This window comes from Stigmatopora nigra, chromosome 15, assembly GCF_051989575.1.
Source record: "Stigmatopora nigra isolate UIUO_SnigA chromosome 15, RoL_Snig_1.1, whole genome shotgun sequence".
Lineage (NCBI taxonomy): Eukaryota > Metazoa > Chordata > Actinopteri > Syngnathiformes > Syngnathidae > Stigmatopora > Stigmatopora nigra.
In genome coordinates, this window is record NC_135522.1 from 12,467,501 (window position 1) to 12,492,417 (window position 24,917).

At 46.3% G+C, this 24,917-nt stretch overlaps 1 protein-coding gene across 4 annotated transcripts in view; it reads left to right on the forward strand.

Moving 5' to 3' along the window:
- The window catches only part of LOC144208554 (rab11 family-interacting protein 4A-like), a 56,645-nt gene that overhangs the window by 26,024 nt on the left and 5,704 nt on the right, over nucleotides 1–24,917 (forward strand). For 3 of the 4 annotated variants that reach the window (XM_077734470.1, XM_077734472.1, XM_077734469.1), the window contains exons 9-12: nucleotides 7,522–7,662; nucleotides 10,800–10,881; nucleotides 22,630–22,767; nucleotides 22,844–22,990. In XM_077734470.1, coding sequence (XP_077590596.1) covers nucleotides 7,522–7,662; nucleotides 10,800–10,881; nucleotides 22,630–22,767; nucleotides 22,844–22,990 — 508 coding nt within the window. The remainder of the gene's footprint in view (nucleotides 1–7,521; nucleotides 7,663–10,799; nucleotides 10,882–22,629; nucleotides 22,768–22,843; nucleotides 22,991–24,917) is intronic. The other variant, XM_077734473.1, reaches the window with a different exon arrangement.

Genomic DNA, 24,917 nt, shown 5'->3' on the forward strand with positions numbered 1-24,917 from the left:
ACTTCATGAATGTTTTTTGTGACATAAAAGTTTCTGTTCCAATCACTTTATCAGAGAAATATCAGAGTTGTAGAAATAACTGGAAACTCAAGAGAGCCTTGGCATTACGTTCTTCACAAGTGTATATAAACTTTTGGCCACAACTGCTATGATCGCGCCGCGTCGTCGTGGCGCGATCAGGAATGGATTTTGACCCATTTGCGGGTAGGCAGGATGAGGAGAGGCAATTATCTTCAAAGCAACAACCTTAATAACTTAGAATGGATCTTAAAAACAAGGACTTGTGAAACGGAAAATGAAACCAAACCGAAAACAGGAGAACGCGTGGTATCGAGGAGGAAGGTAGCGTGGCTGCATGGCTCATGAACCTACGCAGTGATATCCAGGAATATGTAGGAGTTTGCAGGAGACGATCCAACAATGATAATAGAACTAATTGGTGTTTAATTACAAACTCAGGAAGTAGTCAACAGATTGATTCCAGCTTCTCTGCCTTTACAGGCAGGCAAGAGCTTGGCGGGCAAGAGCTGGGCAGGCGGTAACCGGGCCCCCAGGAACTGGGCAGGCTGAAACCGGGCTGGCTGAAACCGGGTGGAACTAGGCAGACACGAACTAGGCGGGCAGGAACTAGGCGGGCAGGAACTAGGTGGCCAGGAACTAGGCGGGCAGGAACTAGGCGGGCAGGAACTAGGCGGGCAGGAACTAGGCGGGCAGGAACTAGGCGGGCAGGAACCAGGTGGGCAGCAACTAGGCGGGCAGGAACTAGGCGGGCAGGAACTAGGCGGGCCGGAACTAGGTGGGCAGGAACTAGGTGGGCAGGAACTAGGCGGGCAGGAACTAGGCAGGCACGAACTAGATGGGCAGCAACTAGGCAGGCAGGAACTTGGCGAGGCGTCTGGACGGGCGAGGACGAGCGAGGATCTTGGACGGGCGAGGTCAAGCGAGAAACTTGGACGGGCGAGGTCGAGCGAGGAACTTGGAGGGGCGAGGTCGAGCAAAGATATTGTTCAGGGGCTCGAGCATCCAGGCCCTCCTTCCGCTTCTCCCTGCGACGCGGCGCTCGCCGCCTCCTCCGGGAGGACGGCACAGCACACCAGCCGCCACGTGGTGGCCCATTGTAGATGGCCAGCCAACACGGAGAAAGCAAACAAGTAGAATGAAGAGTTTTGCAAAGAAAAGGCGAACGTTGACAATCAATATTAAGCGCAAAATTAATCAAAAATATGAGAGTAGAGTACGTATCACAAGGCTTGCTCGTTGCGACCACTTGCCAGATTGTCGAGGTGCCTCTTCTCTACAAAATCAGAAAACTTTTGCCACTTGGCTAGGATGTCTTTCATATCCTTTGTAGCCAGCGATCCCCCTCTTGCACCTCCTCCTCGTTACTGAGTTCCTGCAACAAATGTTCAAATAGAGGACCTTGATGAATTCATATTTATCCACAATTTCGTCTTCGAGACCAGGAGGGTGATCAGGAGACATTTCATTATCAGGCTTTTCTGTCAAATACGTTTTGACGGCCGGACCAAAGCACAAATTAACCTATCCTGTTAATAAATGACGTGTAATCCAAGTAGGTTTTCTTTCAAGATGTTTTGTCTCTTGAAAGCATGTGGGTTCTCCGCATTGTACAGCAGCAGCGGCTTAATTTTACAGTCACTGCTGGCATTGGCACACAAAGCTGGAGTTAAGCGGTCCTTCATAGGTTTATGCCCTGGTAGTCCCTTTTCCTATTCCACGATGAATGTCCACCTGGGCATCTTCCAAAAAAGACCAGTTTCTTCGAAGTTTAACACTTGTTGGGGGATAATCGAAGCAAATGTCTTGATAAATTCCACCACGGCTTTCGAATTGGATCTTGCTTGTTCCCCGTGTCTGATTACTGAGTGTATTCCAGATCTTTTAAAAAAAAATTCAAACCAGCCATGATTCGCTTTCAAGGGTTCTGAAGGTATTGAAGGCTCCCCCTTTTCAGATCCTTTCGGTGTTATCAAATCCATGTAAATTCCACTGGCTTTTTGACATATAGTTGACTCGGTCACGCTGTCTCCTGCTAACTGTTTATCTGTTATCCACAATAAAAGAAGGTTCTCCAGCTCGTCATGAATGTCACTGCGCCGGCGGGAAATTATAGTTCGTCCTTTGGAAGGCCTCTTCTCCTTAATTGTGTCTTTTTGCTTCAGGATGGTGTTTATGGTTGACATATTCCTCTCGTATTGCCGACTAAGCTCGGTGACACGTACACCACTCATATTTTTCAATTATTTTGCGCTTAATGTTGATTGTCAACGTTCGCCTTTTCTTTGCACCACTCTGCTTTGGATCCATTGTTGTTCACTCTGTATTATGCACTGACTATCATTGATATATTTTTTGCAAAAAAGAGATGCAGCAAAAGAGAGATGCAGCAAAAAAGAGATGCGGCAAAAAAGAGTACGCTACAATGATAAACAGCCTCTCATGTCATGGCCACCTGGCTTTCTCGCATCTCAAATTTTTTCTTGTGTCTGGAGCTAATTATTTGCTCTAAATTTTCCTCGTATCTCGAGCATATCGTCGGTAGAGCTGCTCGTGTGTAGATGTACCACTGTATATAACTTTGTTTTGGGGCTAGGTTAAAGTTTATCCTCCTCTACCTTCAGTTAATATTAATGACATTGGATTGGATAACTTTATTCATCCTGTAATCGGGAAAATTTCTTTGTTGCAATAGGAAGAGGGTGAGGATGCAGGAATAGGAAAGGCATTATACACAAATGGGTACTTAATAGTAAGTTAATAAATAAATACATGAATAAATATATAAATAGGTAACTGTGTTGGTGAGATATATATATACATACACATACATATATATACAAGCACATCTACACTGTATCCGAAATTCGGAAGGTCCTAACCCACAGCCTTTTTTGAGTTAAAGAGCCTGACGGCTGATGGGAGGAAGGATCTGCGGAAGCGCTCCTTCCTGCAGTGAGGGTACCGCAGTCTACTGCTAAAGGAGCTTCGAAGGGACTCCACCGACTCGTGCAGGGGGTGGGAGGTGCTGTCCATGATGGACCTCATCCTGGTCAGCATCCTCAGCTCTCCCACTTCCTCCACAGAGTCCAAAGGACAGCCCAGAACAGAGCTGGCCCTCCTGATCAGCTTGTTCAGCCTGTTCCTGTCCCTCTCCGTGCTCCCACTTCCCCAACAGACCACTGCATAAAACACAGTAGATGCCACCACAGTGTCATAGACGGTCCTCAACAGTGACCTGCACACACCAAAGGACCGTAGGCTCCTCAACAGGTAGAGGCGGCTCTGGCCCCTTCTGTACAGGGCATCTATGTTTGTGGACCAGTCTAGTTTGCTGTTGAGGTGAACACCCAGGTACTTCAAGTTCTCCACGATTTCAATGTCTTTACCCTGGATGTTCACCTGAGTGGTCTGTTGAGGTGTCCTCCGAAAGTCAACGACCATTTCCTTTGTCTTACTGGTGTTGATGTGCAGGTGGTTTTGCCTACACCAGTCGACAAAGGCTGTGATGACTCCCCTGTACTCCAGGTCGTTCCCGTCAGTCACTCGTCCAACAATGGCGGTGTCATCGGAGAATTTCTGGAGGTGGCAGGTGTCTGTATTATGTTTAAAGTCTGACGTGTAGAGGGAGAAGAGGAGTGGGGAAAGCACTGTGCCTTGTGGGGCCCCCGTGCTGCAAGTTACCACATCAGACGTACAGTCCTGGAGTCTCACATATTGTGGTCTGTTGGTGAGGAAGTCGATGATCCATGCAGCTAGGTGGTTCCTTACTCCAGCCACCTCCAGTTTCCCTCTCAGAAGGAACGGCTGAATGGTGTTGAATGCGCTGGAGAGGTCAAAAAACATCATTCTCACCGTGCTTCCCGAGTTCTCCAGGTGTGAAAGAGACCTGTGCATCAGGTAGGTGGTAGCATCTTCCACACCAATGCCTGGACGATAGGCAAACTGCAGAGGGTCCAGCTCTGCATTCATCAGGGGGCTCAGGTGGTTGAGGATGATCCTCTCCAGTGTCTTGATCACGTGAGAGGTTAGTGCTACCGGCCTTAAGTGGTTTGGCTCCCTGGGGTTCGCAGTCTTTGGGACTGGGACCACGCAGGAAGTTTTCCACAAGGTTGGGACCTTCTGCAGACTGAGGCTGAGGTTGAAAATATGCAGAATCACTGTGCCAAGCTGATCCGCACACTCTCTCAGTAGTCTGGAGCTGAGGCCGTCCGGACCGGTAGCCTTCCTTGCCTCGATCTTCTTTAGTTGTTTTGTCACCTGATCGACAGTGATGCAGAGACCGGTGGAAGAGGGGGAGGAAGAGGGGGAGGAAGAGGAGAACGAGGGGGTAGAGTTGCTTCTGGTCTGGGGGGTCAGGGGAGCAGGGGCAGGGCTGAATCTGTTAAAGAACTGATTCAGTTCGTTGGCCCACTCCCCGTCTCCGGACTCCGGGCCTCTCCCACTGTTGCCTCCATGGCCCGAGATGGTCCTCAAGCTCCTCCAGACCTCTTTGGTGTTGCCTCTTTGGAGTTGCTTCTCTAGCCTTCTCCTGTAGCTGGTCTTTCCCCTCCTTATCCCTCTCTTCAGCTCCTTCTGGACCGTTTTGAGACTCTCCTTCTCCCCAGACCTAAAAGCCCTCTTCTTCTTGTTCAGGAGGGCCCTTAGATCCCTGGTGACCCACGGCTTATTGTTGGAGTAACAACGGACCTTCTTGGAGGGTACGATGTTCTCCACACAGAAGTTGATGTAATCTGTGATGCAGTGGGTCAAGCTGTCGATGTCTTCCCCATGTGGTTTGCACAGCACCTCCCAGTCGGTTGTCTCAAAACAGTCCCTCAGTACCATGCTGGTCTCCTCGGTCCATCTTTGTATGATCCTCGTGGTAGGTTTTATTTTCCTCACCATAGGGATGTAGGTGGGGATCAGATGGACCAGGTTGTGGTCTGAGCGGCCCAGTGGGGGAAGGGGGGCTGAGCTGTATGCCTCCTTTGTGTTGGCATACAGCAGGTCCAGAGTTTTTTGTTCCCTGGTGCAGCACTTCACATACTGAGTGAAGGTGGGGAGAGTCAAAGTCAAGGGAGCATGGTTAAAATCACCGGAGATAAGAAGGAGAGACTGGGGGTGTGACGTCTGTAGCCGGGACAGAGTAGTGTGGAGGAGCTCACGAGCCACTGCCGCATCGGCCGAGGGAGGTATATACACAGTTATTATGATGACGTGCGAGAACTCGCGGGGGATGTAAAACGGCCTGATGCTAACAGCTACTAGCTCGATATTTCGAGTGGAAAATTGCTCCTTCACAGTAATATGCCCAGGACTGCACCATCTACTGTTAATAAAGACAGCTAGTCCCCCACCTTTCTTCCTACCGCTCTCCTCAGGGTCCCTGTCCGCCCTCACCAGCTGAAAGCCATCCAAGGAGATTAGAGAGTCTGGTATTCGCTCATCCAGCCAGGTCTCCGTGAAGCAGATAATGCAGGCGCTCCGATATTGTCCTTGTTGTTTGGTCAGCGCCGTTAGCTCTTCCATCTTGTTGGGGAGAGATCTTACGTTCCCCATTATAATAGATGGAATGCTGGGTCTGAAGCGTCGCTTTTTCTCCTGACACTTTCGTCCGGCTCTGCATCCTCTTCTCTTCCTCTTTAACTCAGCGGGGAGGTCCAAGTCCAGGGGAATCCCGGTGTTGCGTAGCGCTAACAGTTGATCCCTCGTGTAAAGCAGCGTAGGCATGGCTGGGTGGGTCAAAAATAGTCTCCAAAATTTTGAAATTTGAATTTGAAAAGATGGACTAAACTAGTAGATCAAAGACTGCCTCTCGCACAGCTTGAGTCTTGGAGTAGAGTCTTGAAAGTAAAGTCCCAAAACATTAAAGTATCGAATATAATATATAAAGTGAAGTAACAACTAAAGTCTTAAGAGACAATAAAAACATAAAATAAAGGATAAAAATCCGTAAAAAAGCTGTACAAACACAGAATTCGAGTGAGGGTTTAGGGAGCTATTGCAACAAGCAGCCGCTTTGAACGGCGCCCCATGATGATGAATGCCCTATGATGAATGATTTAATAACAGCTGCAATCAACATGATGGACCCCAACATTTTTAAGTGTTTCGTCTTTTGTCGACGTCATGGCAAGGAAACACAGAGCAGGACCCAAGGACCCAGGTAATCAGGCAAGGAGAGGGAAGTAGTACTGGAATGAAAACTTTAAAAACTTAGGCAGGATCTTTAGAAAATAGCAACAATTTAGAAATCAAAACAGGGAATCACACCTGACGGGAAGACATGGGGAAACAAGGAACATGGAACAGGGAGCATAGCTTGGCAACTTGTTATGGTACAAAACAAAGCAGACAATCTGACAATGGCAAAATAATTGTTTGGGTTCAAACAGACAAATTAGGAACAAATTCTGAATGACATGCAGCTGCGCGAGCGGAACGTCAAGAAAGCAGGAGCAAAAGAGATTCGGGAAGCGAAAATAAGAACACAGAGAGAAAACAATGAAATAATACCGACCTAAAACTAACAGTACCCCCCTCTAAGGGACGGATCCCAGACGTCCCAAAAACCACAGACCAAAACCGTAACAACAGAAAAAATATCCAGGTGGGGAGGGCATGGTGGGCTTCCGAAAATCCGTCTGGCGGTCGTCTCGACCGGCCATGTATGTGGCGTGGGAGTGGCCGGCCCGGTGGTCATCCACGCCCGTCCTTGACGAGGCGTGGGAGTGGCCTGTCCGGCAGGTGTCCGCGCCGGCGGGCCTTGATGTGACGAGGGAGTGGCTGTTCCGGCAGTTGTCCGTAGTAGGGGAGCAGGAGCCGGGGTGAGCAGGAGCAGGGCAAGCGGGAGCAGGGCGTTGTCCAAATTATCGTAAAAATCAAAGACCTCATTCATTTCCCCTACCGCTCATCACTCTCCATTTAAAGACAGGTCTCTTTAGTGGAATAATAATATGTCTAATAATAATGTAACATGTCTTAATAAATGTTCACCTTCAATTGTCTCTTTTTTCTTATATTTCAATCCCCAGCTTTGATAAATTACATCGCATGTAAAAGTCTTACTGTTAGCCTGGAACTTTGACATTAAAATAAAATAACTGCAAACAAAGTACAGTACCTACAAGCCATTGTTTATAATTTGTTAGTTTTACTGTTTTAATAAAAACACCATCTGTGAATTTTCTTTTGTAAGTTTTACTGATTTCATAAAAACACCATCCGTGAATTTGCTTGTCCTCTTTTTATACAACTTTTAATGAAAATAATTTTACTTATTGCCTTTTATTTTAATGTCAAAGTTCCGGGCCAAAAGTATTCTAAGACTTTTATTTAATCCCCGACTTCTGCTAAACTATGATTAATGTTGGTGCTGCTGACAAATCTGTGATTAATAAGATATAGTTTTGTCCCTGAACTGAGAGTTCATCAGAATTTCAGGACTAATAAGTACCTTATTACTCAACGTATTTTTTTTAGAAACATCACACAACATAATTTGTATTTGTTTTTTTGCAGTGTGCATGAACTAGAGGAGCAAATGAAAGATATTGAGACCAGGGGAGATCAGAACCTCGAGGAAGAGTCAAAGAGACATTCTGATGTTTACTCCAAGATGGAGAGGGACAGGAACAGAGAGATAGATTTTCTTTTTAACAGGTAAGATAAAAACAAATTGCTAATGCTTTGAACAGCTGCTCACTTTGAGCCATAATAATCCCATTAGGTAGCAGTAGGGGGCTGTATTATACATCCACTAGATGGAATATTAGTTGTGGTTGTGTTATACATTAACTAGATGGAGCTGTGCTGAAGCGAATTTCATTTAATGATTAACTAATGTCAGTATGAAAGGCGCACCAATCATAAGACGCATCACTGGCTTTTGCTATAAAGTCGTTTAGTTGTGCCTTATGGTGCAGATAATATCCTTATTGACAGAATATTTACTTTTCAGTTTTCTTATATTACATTCATGTATGTTAAATTACATTGTTTGTGTGGGGTTTGTTTAAACCTGTATTCTAAAACTTCCCCGACATCATGTTCTTCGACACTTACACTCGGCTGAAGGATGCACAGTAAGAGTCCGAATCTCCAGCCCACAAATCAATTAGCTCTTGACCTTCCTTGCATTCAGAAAAGTCTGAGTCCAAATCCAGATAGCTAAACTAGAGGTGATGGAGGCTGAGGTTTCTCTCTTCGTTGAGAAAATTAACAGCCGAAGTCCGAATTCAGATAGCCACGGTGAGCAACAGGGGCCGAGTCTAGGACTACCTCCTAGTCGGCAGAGTAGCCAGGAGAGAGGGAGTGATAGAAGGGGCCAATAATCGGGGGAGTGGGAACTGGATTGTTGTCGTCAGCGACAGCGTCGGCGCGAGCGTCATTGGCTTCCAGCTGGGTCCATGCTGGTTGGATCGTTCTGATACGTCTTTGGGGAGACGTCGGGGCAAAGTTACCCATACCCATATATACCCATACCAAAACTTTAATAACTTAGGCGTGATCCTAGAAAATAGCAAAGGCCTAGGAATCAGATCACAAAACTAAACCTAACGAGGGAAAACACGGGCAATCAAGGAATGAGCTCACGCAGTGACATGACAAGGGAAGTGAAGCAGACGATTCAAACAAATGACACAATAATGAGTGGGGTTTTAAATAGAAAAAACAGGAACTAATTTTAAATGACCCACAGCCGCGCGAGCGCAACAGCTTGGCAGGAGGGACAAACAGAGTAGGGAAATGAACATCAGAACAGAGGGAAAAGGCAATGGAAAAACAATAACAAGCTAGTCCTAACGGTAGGCTTGTCGCTTGATCATCATAAGTATCTACATCTGCGTGTGGATATGGGTGTTCCTTTCCAGTGCATCACTTTCTCAAGCAACGATGAGGCATGATGACCTTCCTTATTTTCCTGCCCCGGCCACGTTTGGAAAATGGCTGAATTTTGTGTTTCTGCCTTGAACTGATCTGAGGTCTCTTCCATCTCTGCAAGATGGCGGCGCGCACGGGTGCAGTGGCTCTTTAATCTCCAATTTGGTGTTTTGTTTTCTCAATCTTATCGTTATTTACGAACATCTGCGAGGGAAACTTTTTCCGCAGTCCCCAGGATTTAATTACTCTCGGTAGGAGATGTGATATATTCATCACAACGAATTACCAACAAACCTACAATATCCCCGAGGACATCTCGAGACCAACCTCCGTGGATAGTCAGCCCACTCAGAGAACGACGGAGGTGGAGAAGGGAAAGAAACCCTAAACAACCGCACAGAGCACCGCTTCCGAGTATATTCTTGACCAACGGCAGATCCATCACCCACAAAATGGATGATTTGGAACTTCAGCTTACTACCAACAGCTTTGTCAGGAACTGCAACATTTTTGTCTTCACGGAAACGTGGTTACACCCGCAAATCCCCGACGCCGCAATATCGCTAGCTTGCCGCATGTTACACAGACAGGATCGATCGGCTGAATCCGGGAAAAGCAAGGGCGGTGGCCTTTGCATGTACATACTTTTTTGTCAAAGATGCCGCCCTCACGCGGCAGCCGGAGGCAGTAGCTCTGTCCACTCTTGTTTGTTTTTCGCCTTCATATCTTTTTTATTACATTTTAATATTTCTTAATACATTCCTTTTTACTTACTTTGTCCTTTATAGTTTTTACTTTAATGTTTTTACAACTTTCTTTGTTCTGTTAGCCTGGCTTCTTTTTGCTACTTCTATTTTTTAACCATTCAGCCATGTCATACACATATGAACAATACACAGCAGAGGGAGCAACACCTCAATGCCTCAGGAAATTGAGAGCTCGACGAAAGTGCCGGGAGAAGAAGCGACGCTTCAGACCAACCATTAAGGGATAAAATGGAAGAGCTGTCCCCTACCAAGCCGGAAACGGAGTCAGGGGTTCTACTCTGCTACTGTTGATTCTTCAGCTCTAGACTACAGAGGAACTGTGCGAGTAAGCTTGGAAGAGTGACTCTGCATATTTTCAACCTCGGTCAGAGTCTGCAGAAGTTCCCATCTTGTGGAAGACTTCCTGTGTGTGGTTCCAGTTTTATCCAACTCTACATGGTCTTTTTCTTGAGTCTATATTCATTTTTGCGACTGCAAACAAGATGGCGCCGCTCAAGTGGCAGCCGGTAGTGGTAGCTCCGTCCGCTCTTGCTCGTTTTGTGTTTTTGCTGCTTTTCTGTCTTAATGATTTGATTTAATGATTCTTAATAATCCCATATACTTTGCTTTGCTTTGTACTTTGTGCATTTTGCTGTGTTGTTCTGCAGCCTTTCCGACTAGGCCCCACCTGGCTTGGTTTCTTTCTATCTATTTATGTGTAAAATGTCTTTCCTGTATCTGCATTTCCACCCTCTTGCTACTGTGACAATGACTTTTCCCGAATACGTAATGAATGAAGTTATCCAATTCAATCCAAGTGTGTCCAAGCAGTGGATTGTTTGGCATTTAGTTAAATGGTGTTCTGATTTTTTTAAGGTGTTTTGATGTTGGTTCCATTTGTCCATTTCTATTTCACCTTAAATTTGATTCCACCTCTCTGGCAGCAAATAAAGACTTAAAAACCATGTTCCGGGTCTGCACTTCTTCATACATAAATTTTAATTCCTTCACTTGCGGCCAGATCCCTTACACCTCCCCAACGGACTCGGCCTCCTGCTCATAGGGTTATCTTCATAAATTATTTGTTATTATAATATCACAGCCCATGTTTTTGTGTTAAAATCAATCACACGTATTGCAATTAACTGGCTTTTTTTTTTACCATCATAGGATACAGCAGTTGGAGGACGAAAATGGAGAAATGAAGACAAATGTGTATAGACTCAAGTCTCAGGCAGAAAAACTGGACCAGGTGAGAATAAGAGGAGATCGAGGCATGTTCTCATTTTTTACACTCCTACACACTGTATTATTACACAGGTAGTAGTGTCAGGAGTGGCTCGGTTGGCCCTCCTGGTGTGATGTCATTATTGTTATCAGCTGTTGCAATTATGTGATTATCTTTTCCTTGGCTATTTAAGGATTATGGGTTGTGTTGATCGTCGTTGATTTGTTCCGCTGATTTTTTCCTCGTTGTCACGCTGCATCGTGGGATATCATGTTTCAGTTCTGTCATAGTAAGTTGTTTCAAGCCCAAGTGGTATATGTTATATTTTTGCCAGTTAATTAAACCATGGAAACAAATGCAACGGAACAGCGTCCCTTTTCCTTCGGCGTCTCCGCATCTGGGTAAGCCTTCCCCTGGTCGCGTCAGGCTACGCGACGTGATCATAGCAGATCGATCCGACCATCGGGCCGACGCGCTCGTCGACGCCAACCATCCACCTCGAAGACACCCGACTACTTGGAGTGTATGAGACACCCCTCAAAATCGTTTAGGGATTTTATAATGAACACACCGTGGTGTGGGGCCCACAGGCCATCTTTGCCCGAGAGGAGTCTCGGCTGGTAGGAGAGTTAGGTCCGCATTTCACTCCTAGTAGGCTGGCCACCCATTATGGGCCACCACGTGATGGCGGGGGTGCTGTGCAATCCTCCCGGAGGAGGCGCCGAGCGACACGCCGTAGAGCGAAGCGGTAGGAGTGCCTGGACAAGCTCCTCGCCCGACCTCGCCCGTCCAAGCTTCTCTCCCGTCCTAGCTCCTCGCCCATCCAAGCTCCTCGCCCGTCGAAGCTCCTTGCCTGTCCAAGCTCCTCGCCCGACCTCGCCCGTCCAAGCTTCTCACCCGTCCAAGCTCCTCGCCCATCCAAGCTCCTCGCCCATCCAAGCTCCTCGCCCGTCTAAGCTCCTTGCCCGTCCAAACTCCTCGCCCGACCTCGCCCGTCCAAGCTCCTCGGACGACCACGCCTTTCCAAGTGCCCAAAGTTACTCGGCCGACCACACCCTTTCAAGTGCCCCAAGTTACTCGGCCGACCACGCCCTTCCAAGTGCCCCAAGTTACTCGGCCGACCACGCCGTTCCAGTTGCCCCAAGATACTCGGCCGACCTCGCTATTCCAGTTGCTCCAAGATACTCGGCCGACCTTGCCGTTCCAGTTTCCCCAGGATACTCGGCCGACCTCGCCGTGCCCCAAGCTCCCGTGCCGAGGCCACGCAAAGTACTCCCGTTGCCACTGGGCCGCCAGTCGCACCCGTGCCGAAGCCACGAACCAGGCCTCCGGTGACGGACGGCCTTTCTAGAACCGCTCTGCCAAGCACCGCCCTGACAAGCACCGCCCTGACGAGCACCGCTCTGCCGAGCACCGCCCTGCACCGCTCTGCCGAGCACCGCCCTGCCGAGCACCGCCCTGCCGAGCACCGCCCTGCCGAGCACCGCCCTGCCGAGCACCGCCCTGCCGAGCACCGCCCTGCCGAGCACCGCCCTGCCGAGCACCGCCCTGCCGAGCACCGCCCTGCCGAGCACCGCCCTGCCGAGCACCGCTCTGCCGAGCACCGCTCTGCCGAGCACCGCTCTGCCGAGCACCGCTCTGCCGAGCACCGCTCTCCCGAGCACCGCTCTCCCGAGCACCGCTCTGCCGAGCACCGCTCTGCCGAGCACCGCTCTGCCGAGCACCGCTCTGCCGAGCACCGCTCTGCCAGGGCACCGCTCAGCGTAGCACCGCTCTGCCGAGCACCGCTCTGCGTAGCACCGCTCTGCGTAGCACCGCTCTGCCGAGCACCGCTCTGCGTAGCACCGCTCTGCGTAGCACCGCTCTGCGTAGCACCGCTCTGCGTAGCACCGCTCTGCCGAGCACCGCTCTGCCGAGCACCGCTCTGCCGAGCACCGCTCTGCCGAGCACCGCTCTGCCGAGCACCGCTCTGCCGAGCACCGCTCTGCCGAGCACCGCTCTGCCGAGCACCGCTCTGCCGAGCACCGCTCTGCCGAGCACCGCTCTGCCGAGCACCGCTCTGCCGAGCACCGCTCTGCCGAGCACCGCTCTGCCGAGCACCGCTCTGCCGAGCACCGCTCTGCCGAGCACCGCTCTGCCGAGCACCGCTCTGCCGAGCACCGCTCTGCCGAGCACCGCTCTGCCGAGCACCGCTCTGCCGAGCACCGCTCTGCCGAGCACCGCTCTGCCGAGCACCGCTCTGCCGAGCACCGCTCTGCCGAGCACCGCTCTGCCGAGCACCGCTCTCCCGAGCACCGCTCTGCCGAGCACCGCTCTCCCGAGCACCGCTCTCCCGAGCACCGCTCTCCCGAGCACCGCTCTCCCGAGCACCGCTCTCCCGAGCACCGCTCTCCCGAGCACCGCTCTCCCGAGCACCGCTCTCCCGAGCACCGCTCTCCCGAGCACCGCTCTCCCGAGCACCGCTCTCCCGAGCACCGCTCTCCCGAGCACCGCTCTCCCCAGCACCGCTCTGCTCAGCACCTGCCTGCCCAGAAGTGGCGACAATGCTCTGGCGCCCCTGGATGACGGGGCCGGCGACATCGAGATTGGCAATGGACCGGCGCCCGTGGAAGACGGGGCCGGCGGCGTCGAGAGTGGCAATGCGCTGGCGCCCCTGGAAGACGGGACTGGCGACGTCGAGAGTGGCAATGCGCCGGCGCCCCTCGAAGACGGGGCCGGCAACGTTGAGAGTGGCAATGCGCCGGTGCCCCTGGAAGACAGGGCCGGCGACGTCGAGAGAGGGAATGCTCCGGCATCCCGGCACGAGGGAGTTGGCGACCCCCCGAGCAACCAGGGTAAGGTGCCCGACCGTACTAAAGTTCTGGTGTCTCCTAAAGTCAGGCGGCTTGGCCAAGACTTAAAGGACGCCCGCCTGACCGGCCACGCTTACACCCCGTCATCGGCCGCCGTGGACTTCCGCCGGACCGACCACTGCCGCGTCTCGTTCTTTGCCGGCGCGGACGCCTGCCGGACCAACCACTGCCTCGTCTTGTTTATGGCTGGCACGGACGCCCGCCGGACCGACCTCTCCTTCGTCTGTTCATGGGTTGGTGTGGACGACCCCCGGACAATGCTAGGGCTCCCACTCGCCCTCCCTGCTTGTTTCTCGTTTCTCATTTTAGAATTGAACTTGGAACGTCTGGGATCCGTCCCTTAGAGCGGAGGTACTGTCAGGAGTGGCTCGGTTGCCCCTCCTGGCGTGATGTCATTATTGTTATCAGCTGTGGCAATTATGTGATTATCTTTTCCTTGAATATTTAAGGATTATGGGTTGTGTTGATCGTCGTCAGATCGACTGATTGGTTCCCCGGATTTGTTCCTTGTTGTCATATTTACGTCACTTGACGCCACGCTGCAGCGTGGGATATCATGTTTCAGTTCTGTCATAGTAAATTGTTTCAAGCCCAAGTAATTTATGTTACGTTTTTGCCAGTTAATTAAACCATGGAAACAAATGCAACGGAACGCCCTCCCTTTTCCTTCGGCGTCTCCGCATCTTAGTAAACCTTCCCCCGGTCGCGTCGCGCTACGCGACGTGATCATAACAAGTAGAATCTGTAATGCCCCAATACTGGGCCAAATCTTTGCATTGGTGTTGGCAGTGCGCCTCGCCTCAAGAAAGGCCAAATCACTGAAAAAAAGGCTCTCACTGTGAGGTTTGCGTTCTTCTGGAGTATATTTTGAGTTTTGGATTTATCTTGGTTCTTTCCCTGTGTGACTTTTTCTTGGTACTGCCCATTTATTTTACCTGCTGTGATCTGCCCTTATGTGTCTCAGTCAATCCCTGCCTCTCATGTCACACACCTGCTTCTCATTGTCTCGCCAAAACGTCTCGTTGAACCCCATTGTCATTGTGTGCGCTTGTCGGATTGTCTGTTTCGTTTTCCTACCCATTGCCCGTGTACAATTCATAGTTTTTCTCCTCATGCCGTACACGCCTTGTTTCCCCCTGTAAGTTTGCTTTTGTACTTTCATTGTTCCATTGCCTTTCCCCTGGAATTTGTTTGTATACTGTTTTTTTTAGTGACGATTATGTTGATTAAAAAATATTCGGGCATGTGCAGTCGTTACAACATCCTTCTCCCTCCTTGCCTGCAGCCTGCAACATTAGGTCACATTGTTTTGTATTTTATCAATCATATGTTGCCAGTGGAGAAACATTCAATATATGTAAAAATACTCAAACATTTAACACAGAAGTACAATTTTGTAGTTTTGGAGGAACTACTTCTGTTATGATCAGCCTCAGCTGCGGAGGGGAGCAGTAAGCAGGCAACAAACAGGAAGTGCTGGTGTAGAACTTAAGGTTTTAATGGAAAAATAAGTACAAGAACAAACCATAAAATCTGGGGAAAAAACAAAATTAAAAACTGGGGAGGACAAAAATTGGATGCACACCGACAACAGGCAAACATAACCAAAACAGAAATGTACTTCCACGCCGACGCACACAAACATGGAGTTTAAATACACAGACAGTGGTTGATGGTAATCACGAACACCTGGGTCACACAAGGGAATGAGAGCCGGTAAAACAGCAGGTGGAACTCAAAAAACAGGACAGACAAGGAAAAGACACCCCTCTAACAAAAACCCCAACAAAACATGCCACGGGGGACGGATCCCAGACATCCCAAACAAAAATCTTCACCAAGAAAAAGGAAGAGCGGCTGGGCCCCAGAGGAGCCCTGGCACACTCTCCACAGTGAACAAACAACCCCCTGAATATCAAAAAACAAAAAAACTCCTTCTTAATCAGGCGGTCGTCCCGGCCAGACGCATATAAGCAGTGGGCTGGCCCCTCAAGCAATCGTCCAAAAAGTCCCAGTCTCAGTTGGAGGAAAACACACTCCACCAACCAAAACCCCAACAAAACATTGAAAACTTCCTTGTCCTTTGAGATTACTCTTGCTGAGTTGTTGCTTTTCTGATGAAATGTGCACTTTTGAAAGACGAGGGTGAGTAACACTATGCTAAATGGGTAAATATGAGAAGATTTTAAAAGTTTTAAATGTCTTCAGAGTATTTAAAGCCTCTTTCAAAGCCTCGTCAAGACATACAGTGAATCTTCATTTTTTTTTGTTTCAATATAATTCTGTAGCATGCACTATTATACAAAACTGAACCCCATAAGGGTCCGATGGGCTCATAGTTCTGAAGTCAAGAGTTCAATCCCACTTTTAGGCCGAACTTCCTTTGTGGACTTTGCATGCTCTCCTTGGGCTTTCATGGGCTTACTCTGGTTCTCTGGTTTCCAACATGCCAAAAACACACAATGTAGGCTGGTTGAACACTGTAAATTGCCTGTAGATAGGTGTGAGTGTCAGAGTGAATATTTGTCCGTCTCCTTGTGCCCTACGATTGGCTGGCCACCAATTTAGGAGGCCCCCACCTGGTTGGTGAATGTGGGTCTTAATTAGGGCCAAAGCAACCTTCAGTGTGAAGGGCCCTATTGTTCTTCTTAAGATAAAATGCCTCTAAATCATCTTTTTGGGAAAAATTAACTCGCCCAAATTTTCACCAAATTTGGCAGATGAATAGGTCTTTTCGCAGAGTAAAAAAACATTCACAACTGCATTTAATGCCCTTGCATATTGTAGAGCTAGGAAATCTAGTGAGTCGCTGCATTGCCCCAAACTGCACAAAAAATGTCCCTGGCACCCATGTCCCAAACCAAACAGGAATTCAGCTATATCTGCTCAAAGCCGGGCTCCATAGGTGTACCCCCAGCCATCAGGTTTTCCCCATTGTGCCCCTCCTCCAGGCCTGGCTCCAGAGTGGGGCCCTGATTACACACGTCGGGGTGAGGGAAAACAGCGTTCAATAGACTTTCTTTTCATAAGAGGTCTTTTGAGCCATTCATTCTCTGGTCATCAGAACATGGCTGACCCTACCAGGGGCACAAGGCCCCAGACAATATAGCTCCAAGGATTACTGGCACACACAATCCCCACTACCATGATAAGGTGATGACTCACTGGGGCTTATGTTGACTATGACTTATTATGTTGACTACTACTTTTTGATTATTTTAACTAAAATGTATTCAGTATGTTTACTCCTACTCATAGATTATGCTGACTATTTATTTATTCTTTTTTAAAATTATTATTTATTGATGACTTATCTGTTTGCTTATTTGTTTGTTGTCATTTGTGCACTTCACTACTTATTTATGGTATTGACTAATTATGATTTTGTGTATTGATTTTTTATGTATTAATTATTTGGTATTATTTATTGATTGTTTATTTGTTAGTTTGTTGTTGTTGTTATTTGTGTACTTTGGGGTGAAGCTTTAAATCTCATTAGGTTAGGTTAGGTTTGCTCAGAACTTTATTTCATTCTTTTTCGGGAAATTTCCTGGTTGAAGTAGCAAGGCAGACACAAGACACACAAGATATTGTAGACCTAGTTAAAAAACTGAAGCCACACAGGAAGTCCACAAGGTGGGGACCTTCTGCAGACTGAGACTGAGGTTACCACAGTCCCTCAGCAGTCTGTAGGTTTTAAAGATGATCTTCCTTGCCTAGATCCTCCTAAACTGTGCTAACACCTAATCAGCAGCAGCAGGGAGACAAAGTTGGAACCTTCACGTGGTGTCTCCTGAGAGGCCGCCCTTCGCGGCCTTCGAATCCAACAAATACCACCCAGAGCTGCCAACCAGGAACGTGGCACCCTACGTGTTTTATCCAGCCGGAGATATTCGACTGCCCCACACCTCCGGCTACCCCCCGGATGAACTAATCCGCGTTCCAGTGGCAGCTCTAGCGCGGCTGAGGGTAACCCCTAGGCGCCTGGGTGGCCTAACAACAACAACAACAATCAGCAGCAGCAGGGGGACAAAGTTGGAACCTTCACGAGGTGTCTCCTGAGAGGCCGCCCATCGCGGCCTTCGAATCCAACAAAAAACACCCTGAGCTGCAAACCAGGAACGTAGCGCCCTACGTTTTTCATCCAGACGGAGATATTCGACTGCCCCACACCTCCGGCTACCCCCCGGATGAACTAATCCGCGTTCCAGTGGCAGCTCTAGCGCGGCTGAGGGTAACCCCTAGGCGCCTGGGTGGCCTAACAACAACAACAACAACAATCAGCAGCAGCAGGGAGACAAAGTTGGAACCTTCACGTGGTGTCTCCTGAGAGGCCGCCCTTCGCGGCCTTCGAATCCAACAAATACCACCCAGAGCTGCCAACCAGGAACGTGGCACCCTACGTGTTTCATCCAGCCGGAGATATTCGACTGCCCCACACCTCCGGCTACCCCCCGGATGAACTAATCCGCGTTCCAGTGGCAGCTCTAGCGCGGCTGAGGGTAACCCCTAGGCGCCTGGGTGGCCTAACAACAACAACAACAATCAGCAGCAGCAGGGGGACAAAGTTGGAACCTTCACGAGGTGTCTCCTGAGAGGCCGCCCATCGCGGCCTTCGAATCCAACAAAAAACACCCTGAGCTGCAAACCAGGAACGTAGCGCCCTACGTTTTTCATTCAGACGGAGATATTCAACTGCCCCACACCTCCGGCTACCCCCCGGATGAACTAATCCGCGTTCCAGTGGCAGTTCTAGCGCGGCTGAGGGTAACCCCTAGGCGCCTGGGTGGCCTAACAACAACAAGAACAACAACAAATCAGCAGCAGCAGAGAGGCTGGTGGGCTTCAAAGCACACAAGCAGCCCAGCAAGCACTGGCAGTTCCTCCATCTAACCTGGGAGAGATCTCACGCTACCATAACAATGATGGAATGCTTCTTCTGGACCGTTGCCTTTTTCTATCGTCCACTGCTTCCAACTGATCCTGCATGAATGACAGCAGAGGCTTGGTTGAACTGCTCCAAAAACATCTAGGAATAGCACAAAGAAACCAAGCCATGCGACGGGTGGTCACAAAGGCTGCAGAACAACAAAGCAAGAAACACAAAGTACAAAGCAAAGCAAAGGATATGGCCAATCATTAAGAAATACCAAAATGCAATAAAAAAAAGACAAAATGTGCAAGAACGGACGGAGCTATCGGAGCTGCCACTCGAGCAGCGCCATCTTGGTTACAGTAGCAAAAATGGATACAGACACAAGAAAAAGACATTGTAGAGTTCGATAAAACTAGAACCATACACAGGAAGTCTTCCACTAGATGGGAAACTTCTGCAAACTGTGACCGAGGTTGAAAATATGCAGAGTCACTCTTCCAAGCTTATCCGCACAGTTCCTTAGTCTGGAGCTGAAGAAACAACAGCAGCAGGGTACAACCGCTCGACTGCGTTTCCGGCCCGGCAAGCGCCGACAGGTCTTCCACCTTATCGGGGGAGGGATCTCACTTTCCCCATAACAATAGGTTGAATGGATGGTTTGAAGCATTGCTTCTTCTCCTGGCACTTTTGTCCCGCTCCGGATTTATAGCGGCATTGAGGTGTTACTCCTTCATCTGCGTATTGTTCATAACTAATCATGTCATGGCAGGTCCCTTCATTCTTCCAACGTTATTATGGTTTACTGAATTTTGCCACTGTTACCAACTTTATACTGGTACAAATTAATATTTAAATATATTGGTCTTTTTCCTGTGTGAAGGTGGAGATAACCCAAGTTCTCGGTACTGGGACGTTTGGCCGCCGGACGTTTGGTCGCCGGACGTTTGGTCGCCAGACGTTTGGTCGCCGGACGTTTGGTCGCCGGGCGTTTGGTCGCCGGGCGTTTGGTCTCCGGACGTTTGGTCGCCGGACGTTTGGTCGCCCGGACGTTTGGTAGAATGGGTTCAAATTATGACAGTGAGTTTACTGTTGAAACCAGCTCTCAAAATTGTAATCATGAGAGAGAGAGAGAGAGAGAGAGAGAGAGAGAGAGAGAGAGAGAGAGAGAGAGAGAGAGAGAGAGGGAGAGAGAGAGTGACTTTAATATCTTAATATCTACTGTTGAAATGAGCTCTCAAAATTGTAGTCATGAGAGAGACTGTGAGTTTAATATTGAAACATCTACTGTTGAAACCAGCTCTAAAAATTATAATCATGAGAGAGAAAGTTTAATATCCAAATATCTACTGTTGAAACCAGCTCTCAAAATTGTAATCATAAGAGAGGAGAGTGTGTTTAATATCTAAATATCTAATATCAAAATATCAATAAGAGCACTCATTTAACACATCGGCTGCTGCCATTGACTGCCATAGGTGTCCAATGAACCTACATTCTCTCTGGGAGAACTTGCAATGTTGAAATACTTTAGATGGTCATTTTTATCAAACAAATAAAAGTCTCAGCATACTTTTAGCCTGGAACTTTGACATTAAAATAAAAGGCAATAAGTAAAATTAATTTATTAAACAGAAGACAAAGCAAATTCACAGATGGTGTTTTTTTTTAATTAGAAAAACTTACAAATTTTAGCAGTAAAATTGACAAATTCTGTACAAAAATTACAAATACACACTTTTACAAATTCTGTAAAAAAATGACAAATACACATTTTTACAAATTCTGTACAAAAATGACGGATACAAACTTACAAATTTGGTACAAAAAATGCAAATACAAACGTATAAATTATGTACAAACAGAATTCACAGATAGGAGTTTTTATTAAACCCAACACCAGTAAAACTTGCAAAATATATGCAATGGCTTGTAGGGTTGTCATAATCCTCCGAGAGCTTTTTCAACCGCTCATTATCAGGTGCGTATTTCTTTTTGGTGTGTCTGGGCATAATACCGCATGAAGCCTGTTGTATTGTTATTTCCCAGTCATTCTGCTCTAATTTGAGTTTATTTATAAGACGACATAATTTTGGATGGGCGACTGACATTCTACGTTGAAATGCACGGTGCCAAACTCCAAATGAATCATTTGTGCTAAATGAGTGCTCCTATTGACATTTTGACATTAGATGAATAGATATTAAACTTACTCTCTCACGATTATAATTTTGAGAGCTGGTTTCAACAGTAGATATTTAGATATTAAACTCTCTCATGATTACAATTTTGATAGTTGGTTTCAACTTTAAACTGTCAAAATTTGCTCATGGTTATAATTTTGAGAGCTGGTTTCAACAGTAGATATTTAGATATTAAACTCTCTCTCATGATTACATTTTTGAGAGCTGGTTTCAACACTAAACTCTCGGCGACCAAACGGTTATCGACGAAACGTCTGGTCACGCAAGTTCTCAGGCTTCAGGTTTTGTAAGGGATAGACTGGCCAATTGGCTTAATAATAGTTTGTTCATGTTGCGCCTTGTGGCTAAACTCGCTTTACAATTGTTTGTTTGCATCGTGAAATGTAAGATAGACTGGCTAACCAGTTTTGCAATTGTTTGCCTGTATTGTGCGATGTGGCCAACCTGCTTTGTAATTGTTTGTTCAAATCGCGCAATAAAAGATAGGCTGCGGCAGTTTGTGAGCTATAAAAATATCATGTTTGCATACAACTTAAACTTGCAAATGTCTAACCATATAAGTTTTGTTTACATAAACTCTGTCCTACATCGCTGTCTTAGAAATATTACCCTCTCTTCCTATATAAAGACTGACCCACTCAGCATTCGGTGAGAGAATTGCAAGGACGACAGACTGTGAGCGTGTTTACAGCTGTTTGAGCTCTCTCCCCATGCTGGAGTCTGGTAATAAACCTATTTCCTATTAAATTGATCTCGCTCTTTCTTAACTTGTTCCTCAAGTTGTATTTCAGATCTAACATTTTGTACGCTTTATTTTGGCTATAAGTTGCATATTGAATGGAGTTGAAGTTGTGTGTAAAGATTTTTCAATCTCATTGTAGTATCTCATTCAATTTCTGAACCGCTTAATCCTCATCCGGGTCGCAGGGGGTGCTGGAGCCTATCCCAGCTTACTCTGGGCCATAGGCAGGGGACAACACCCTGAGTCCGTGGCCAGCCGATCGCAGGGCACAAGGACACGGACAACCATGTACACTCACACCTATAGCTAGGGGCAATTGAAAGAGTGTGTTATTTAAAAGAGTGAGCAATTCCCTGGAGTTTCCTTCCCAGTTAGCAGAGTCAATTAATAAAATAGGCACAAATCACTGGTTTACCAAGTTAGAACTATTTTATCTATACATTATATATAATTACACCATGTAATAAAAATAAAGCTCACTATGTACATCATAAAGACCCTCTGAAAAGATATACAGTTGAAAATTCAAAATAAGGTGGGTTTTTAATCAACATAACTCTGACTATACTGAACAACCAGCCATTCAAATGAATGGGTCCTCTCCTCGTCAGTTATGTTTAGAACTATTTGAGGCTTCATAACCTGGAAGTAGCTGAAAAAAAAGCATAAAAAGGGGAGTTCCGCAAATTCCCGGCAAACAGGAATGACTGTTGTCGTAAGAGAGCTACACAAATTTTGATAGTAAAGTTTTAGTACAGTTGCTCTGCTCATTGTTGCACACCTTTGAACCAAGCAGAATACATGCCGTACACGCGGAAACTGAGAGAGATCTGAATATGGCGTTGCCATGGCAACCTAAGGCTGTGTTGTATCAGTGGTCTTTCTAACCATTACTTGCTGTATTTCTGGAGTGGAAATTATTAGTAAGTACACAAAGAACTTATTTTAATTTGTAGGTGTAAACTGCAGACATATGCACAATTTCAGTGGAATATGTGCCACAAATGTAGCTACCATTCCACAAATCCCCATGCTGTACTTACATTTCTGCAAAAATGTTTCATGTGATCTTTTTTGGTAATATTTTGCTGATTTATTTAGGAGAAGCAGAATAAGATGGACAAGCTAGAGGATACAAGCCTGAGGCTAAAAGATGAAATGGATCTATATAGGAAGGTAATTGACAAACTTTGGCACAACCGCCGTGAGTTTCATAAGGAAAAGGAGGCTATGCAAGAGGTAATTGAAGCATCTAAAGGAAAAAAATGCCTACAGACATTTCAGCTATTCATGCTACTTTAACCTCCACCTACAGCTGATCGATGACCTCCGCAGAGAACTGGACTACTTGCAATTGTTTAGGATGGAAGGGGAGCATCCTGGAAAGGGAAAGGGTTCTTATGAGCCCAATGCAAAGCCTCGGGAGATGGAAATGGAACAGGAAGTAAAAAAGTTGAAACAGGTTCCTACACAAGCAGACCTTGCAATTTAATTTTTTTAATTCAAAAATAATTATAGAAGAAATTTGCTCTCCCATTTATTGTGACATTAAACAAGTTATGATTTCACTTATCCTGATTGACCTGAAACAAGCAGTTTAGTGCGAATTGACTTGCAACATAGAGAAAATAAATAAAATGTGTGTTTTTGCAGTATATGTAAGCTGGCTTCAACTATACAGTGGTACTTATACATACTTAAGAAACCATATATATATATATATATATATATATATATATATATATATATATATATATATATATATATATATATATATATATATATATATATATATATATATATATATATATATATATATATATATATATATATATATATATATATATATATATATATATATATATATATATATATATATATATATATATATATATATATATATATATATATATATATATATATATATATATATATATGAAAAGATATACAGTTGAAAATTCAAAATAAGGTGGGTTTTTAATCAACATATCTCTGACTATACTGAACAACCAGCCATACAAATGAATGGGTCCTCTCCTCGTCAAAGTTATGTTTGGAACTATTTGAGGCTTCATAACCTGGAAGTAGCTGAAAAAAAAGCCTATACATACATATACATATATACACATACATATATACATACATATACATATATACACATACATATATACATACATATACATATATACACATACATATACACATTCACACTCACACGCACTCTCACATCCTTTCTCTCTCTCCTTGCATTTTCACCAATTCAATCATCACAAGTCACCGGATGAATTTAGGGATTTTAGTGTGTTCAATTCCTGGAATTTGAATTTTTATTAGAATCAACCCTAGGAATCAAACATCTGTGGACCCAGTCGTTTCCCTGCTAAAGAATTAAAAAATAAGGTTGCAGAATTTTTTTGCACTGTTTAGCACCAGGTCTTCTGCATACAACCTTTTTCGTAATCTCTTATTCCTTTGTTTTCATGCGAACGTTTCCGCCATCTCAAAATGACCGTTCTGGAATCCCCCAGTCCAGACATAGAATCAAGGAAATATCCCCTGATCAAATACCTGTCATATAAACCACAGTTCTACTCTAAAAAAATAAGTTTGCCCGATTTTTGTACTAGAAAGTACGGGTCTCTTGCATACAACCGTCTCCTATTCCACCCTTTCGGAATCTTATTCCCGATATCACATTTCTATAGTGACTTCTCCATAATTTAAAAATCCAATAACAGAATTTTAACATTTCAGTAATAGGTATTCTGCTCACCTTTTAGTTGATCAGGCACCGTCAGAGAAGTCCCAAGAGAAAGCTCTCACGTTCGCCGACGTGTTTCTAAACTTTCCCTAATTCCCCGCTCGCCGACGTGTTCTCATGTTCGCCGACGTGTTTCGAACCTTTCCCTAAATCCACGTTCACCGACGTGTTTAACTTTTCCTTACTTCCACGTTCGCCGGCGTGTTTCGATGACCGCGACTCCACGTTTGCCGACGTGTTTCGGAGTCCGCGGCTGGCCTCAACCCATATGTCTACATACGCAGTCTCCTTCCTTGGTTCACGAACGGGGTTATTGGCCTTAACCCCTATTTGTCTACGCAACCGACTCACGGACTGGGTCACCAAAATTGTTAGACTATAAATTTAGCACCTTACTCCAATTCCTTAACTCTGTCTTATCCCATCTAACAATGGAGTGTGTTCAGCATCGGAGGAGACAAACCAAGGTTGAGCGAGTTAATCCACATGATTTTTTCCATTCAAATTGATTCATACAGAGCTCCGGGTCTCCTTCCCAAAGAATAAGCCCGCTGAGTGTTGATGTCCCAAGCGGAGGATTGAAAAGACATTGTCCAAACCCGCGTTTGCCCGGTTATAGTATAACAAA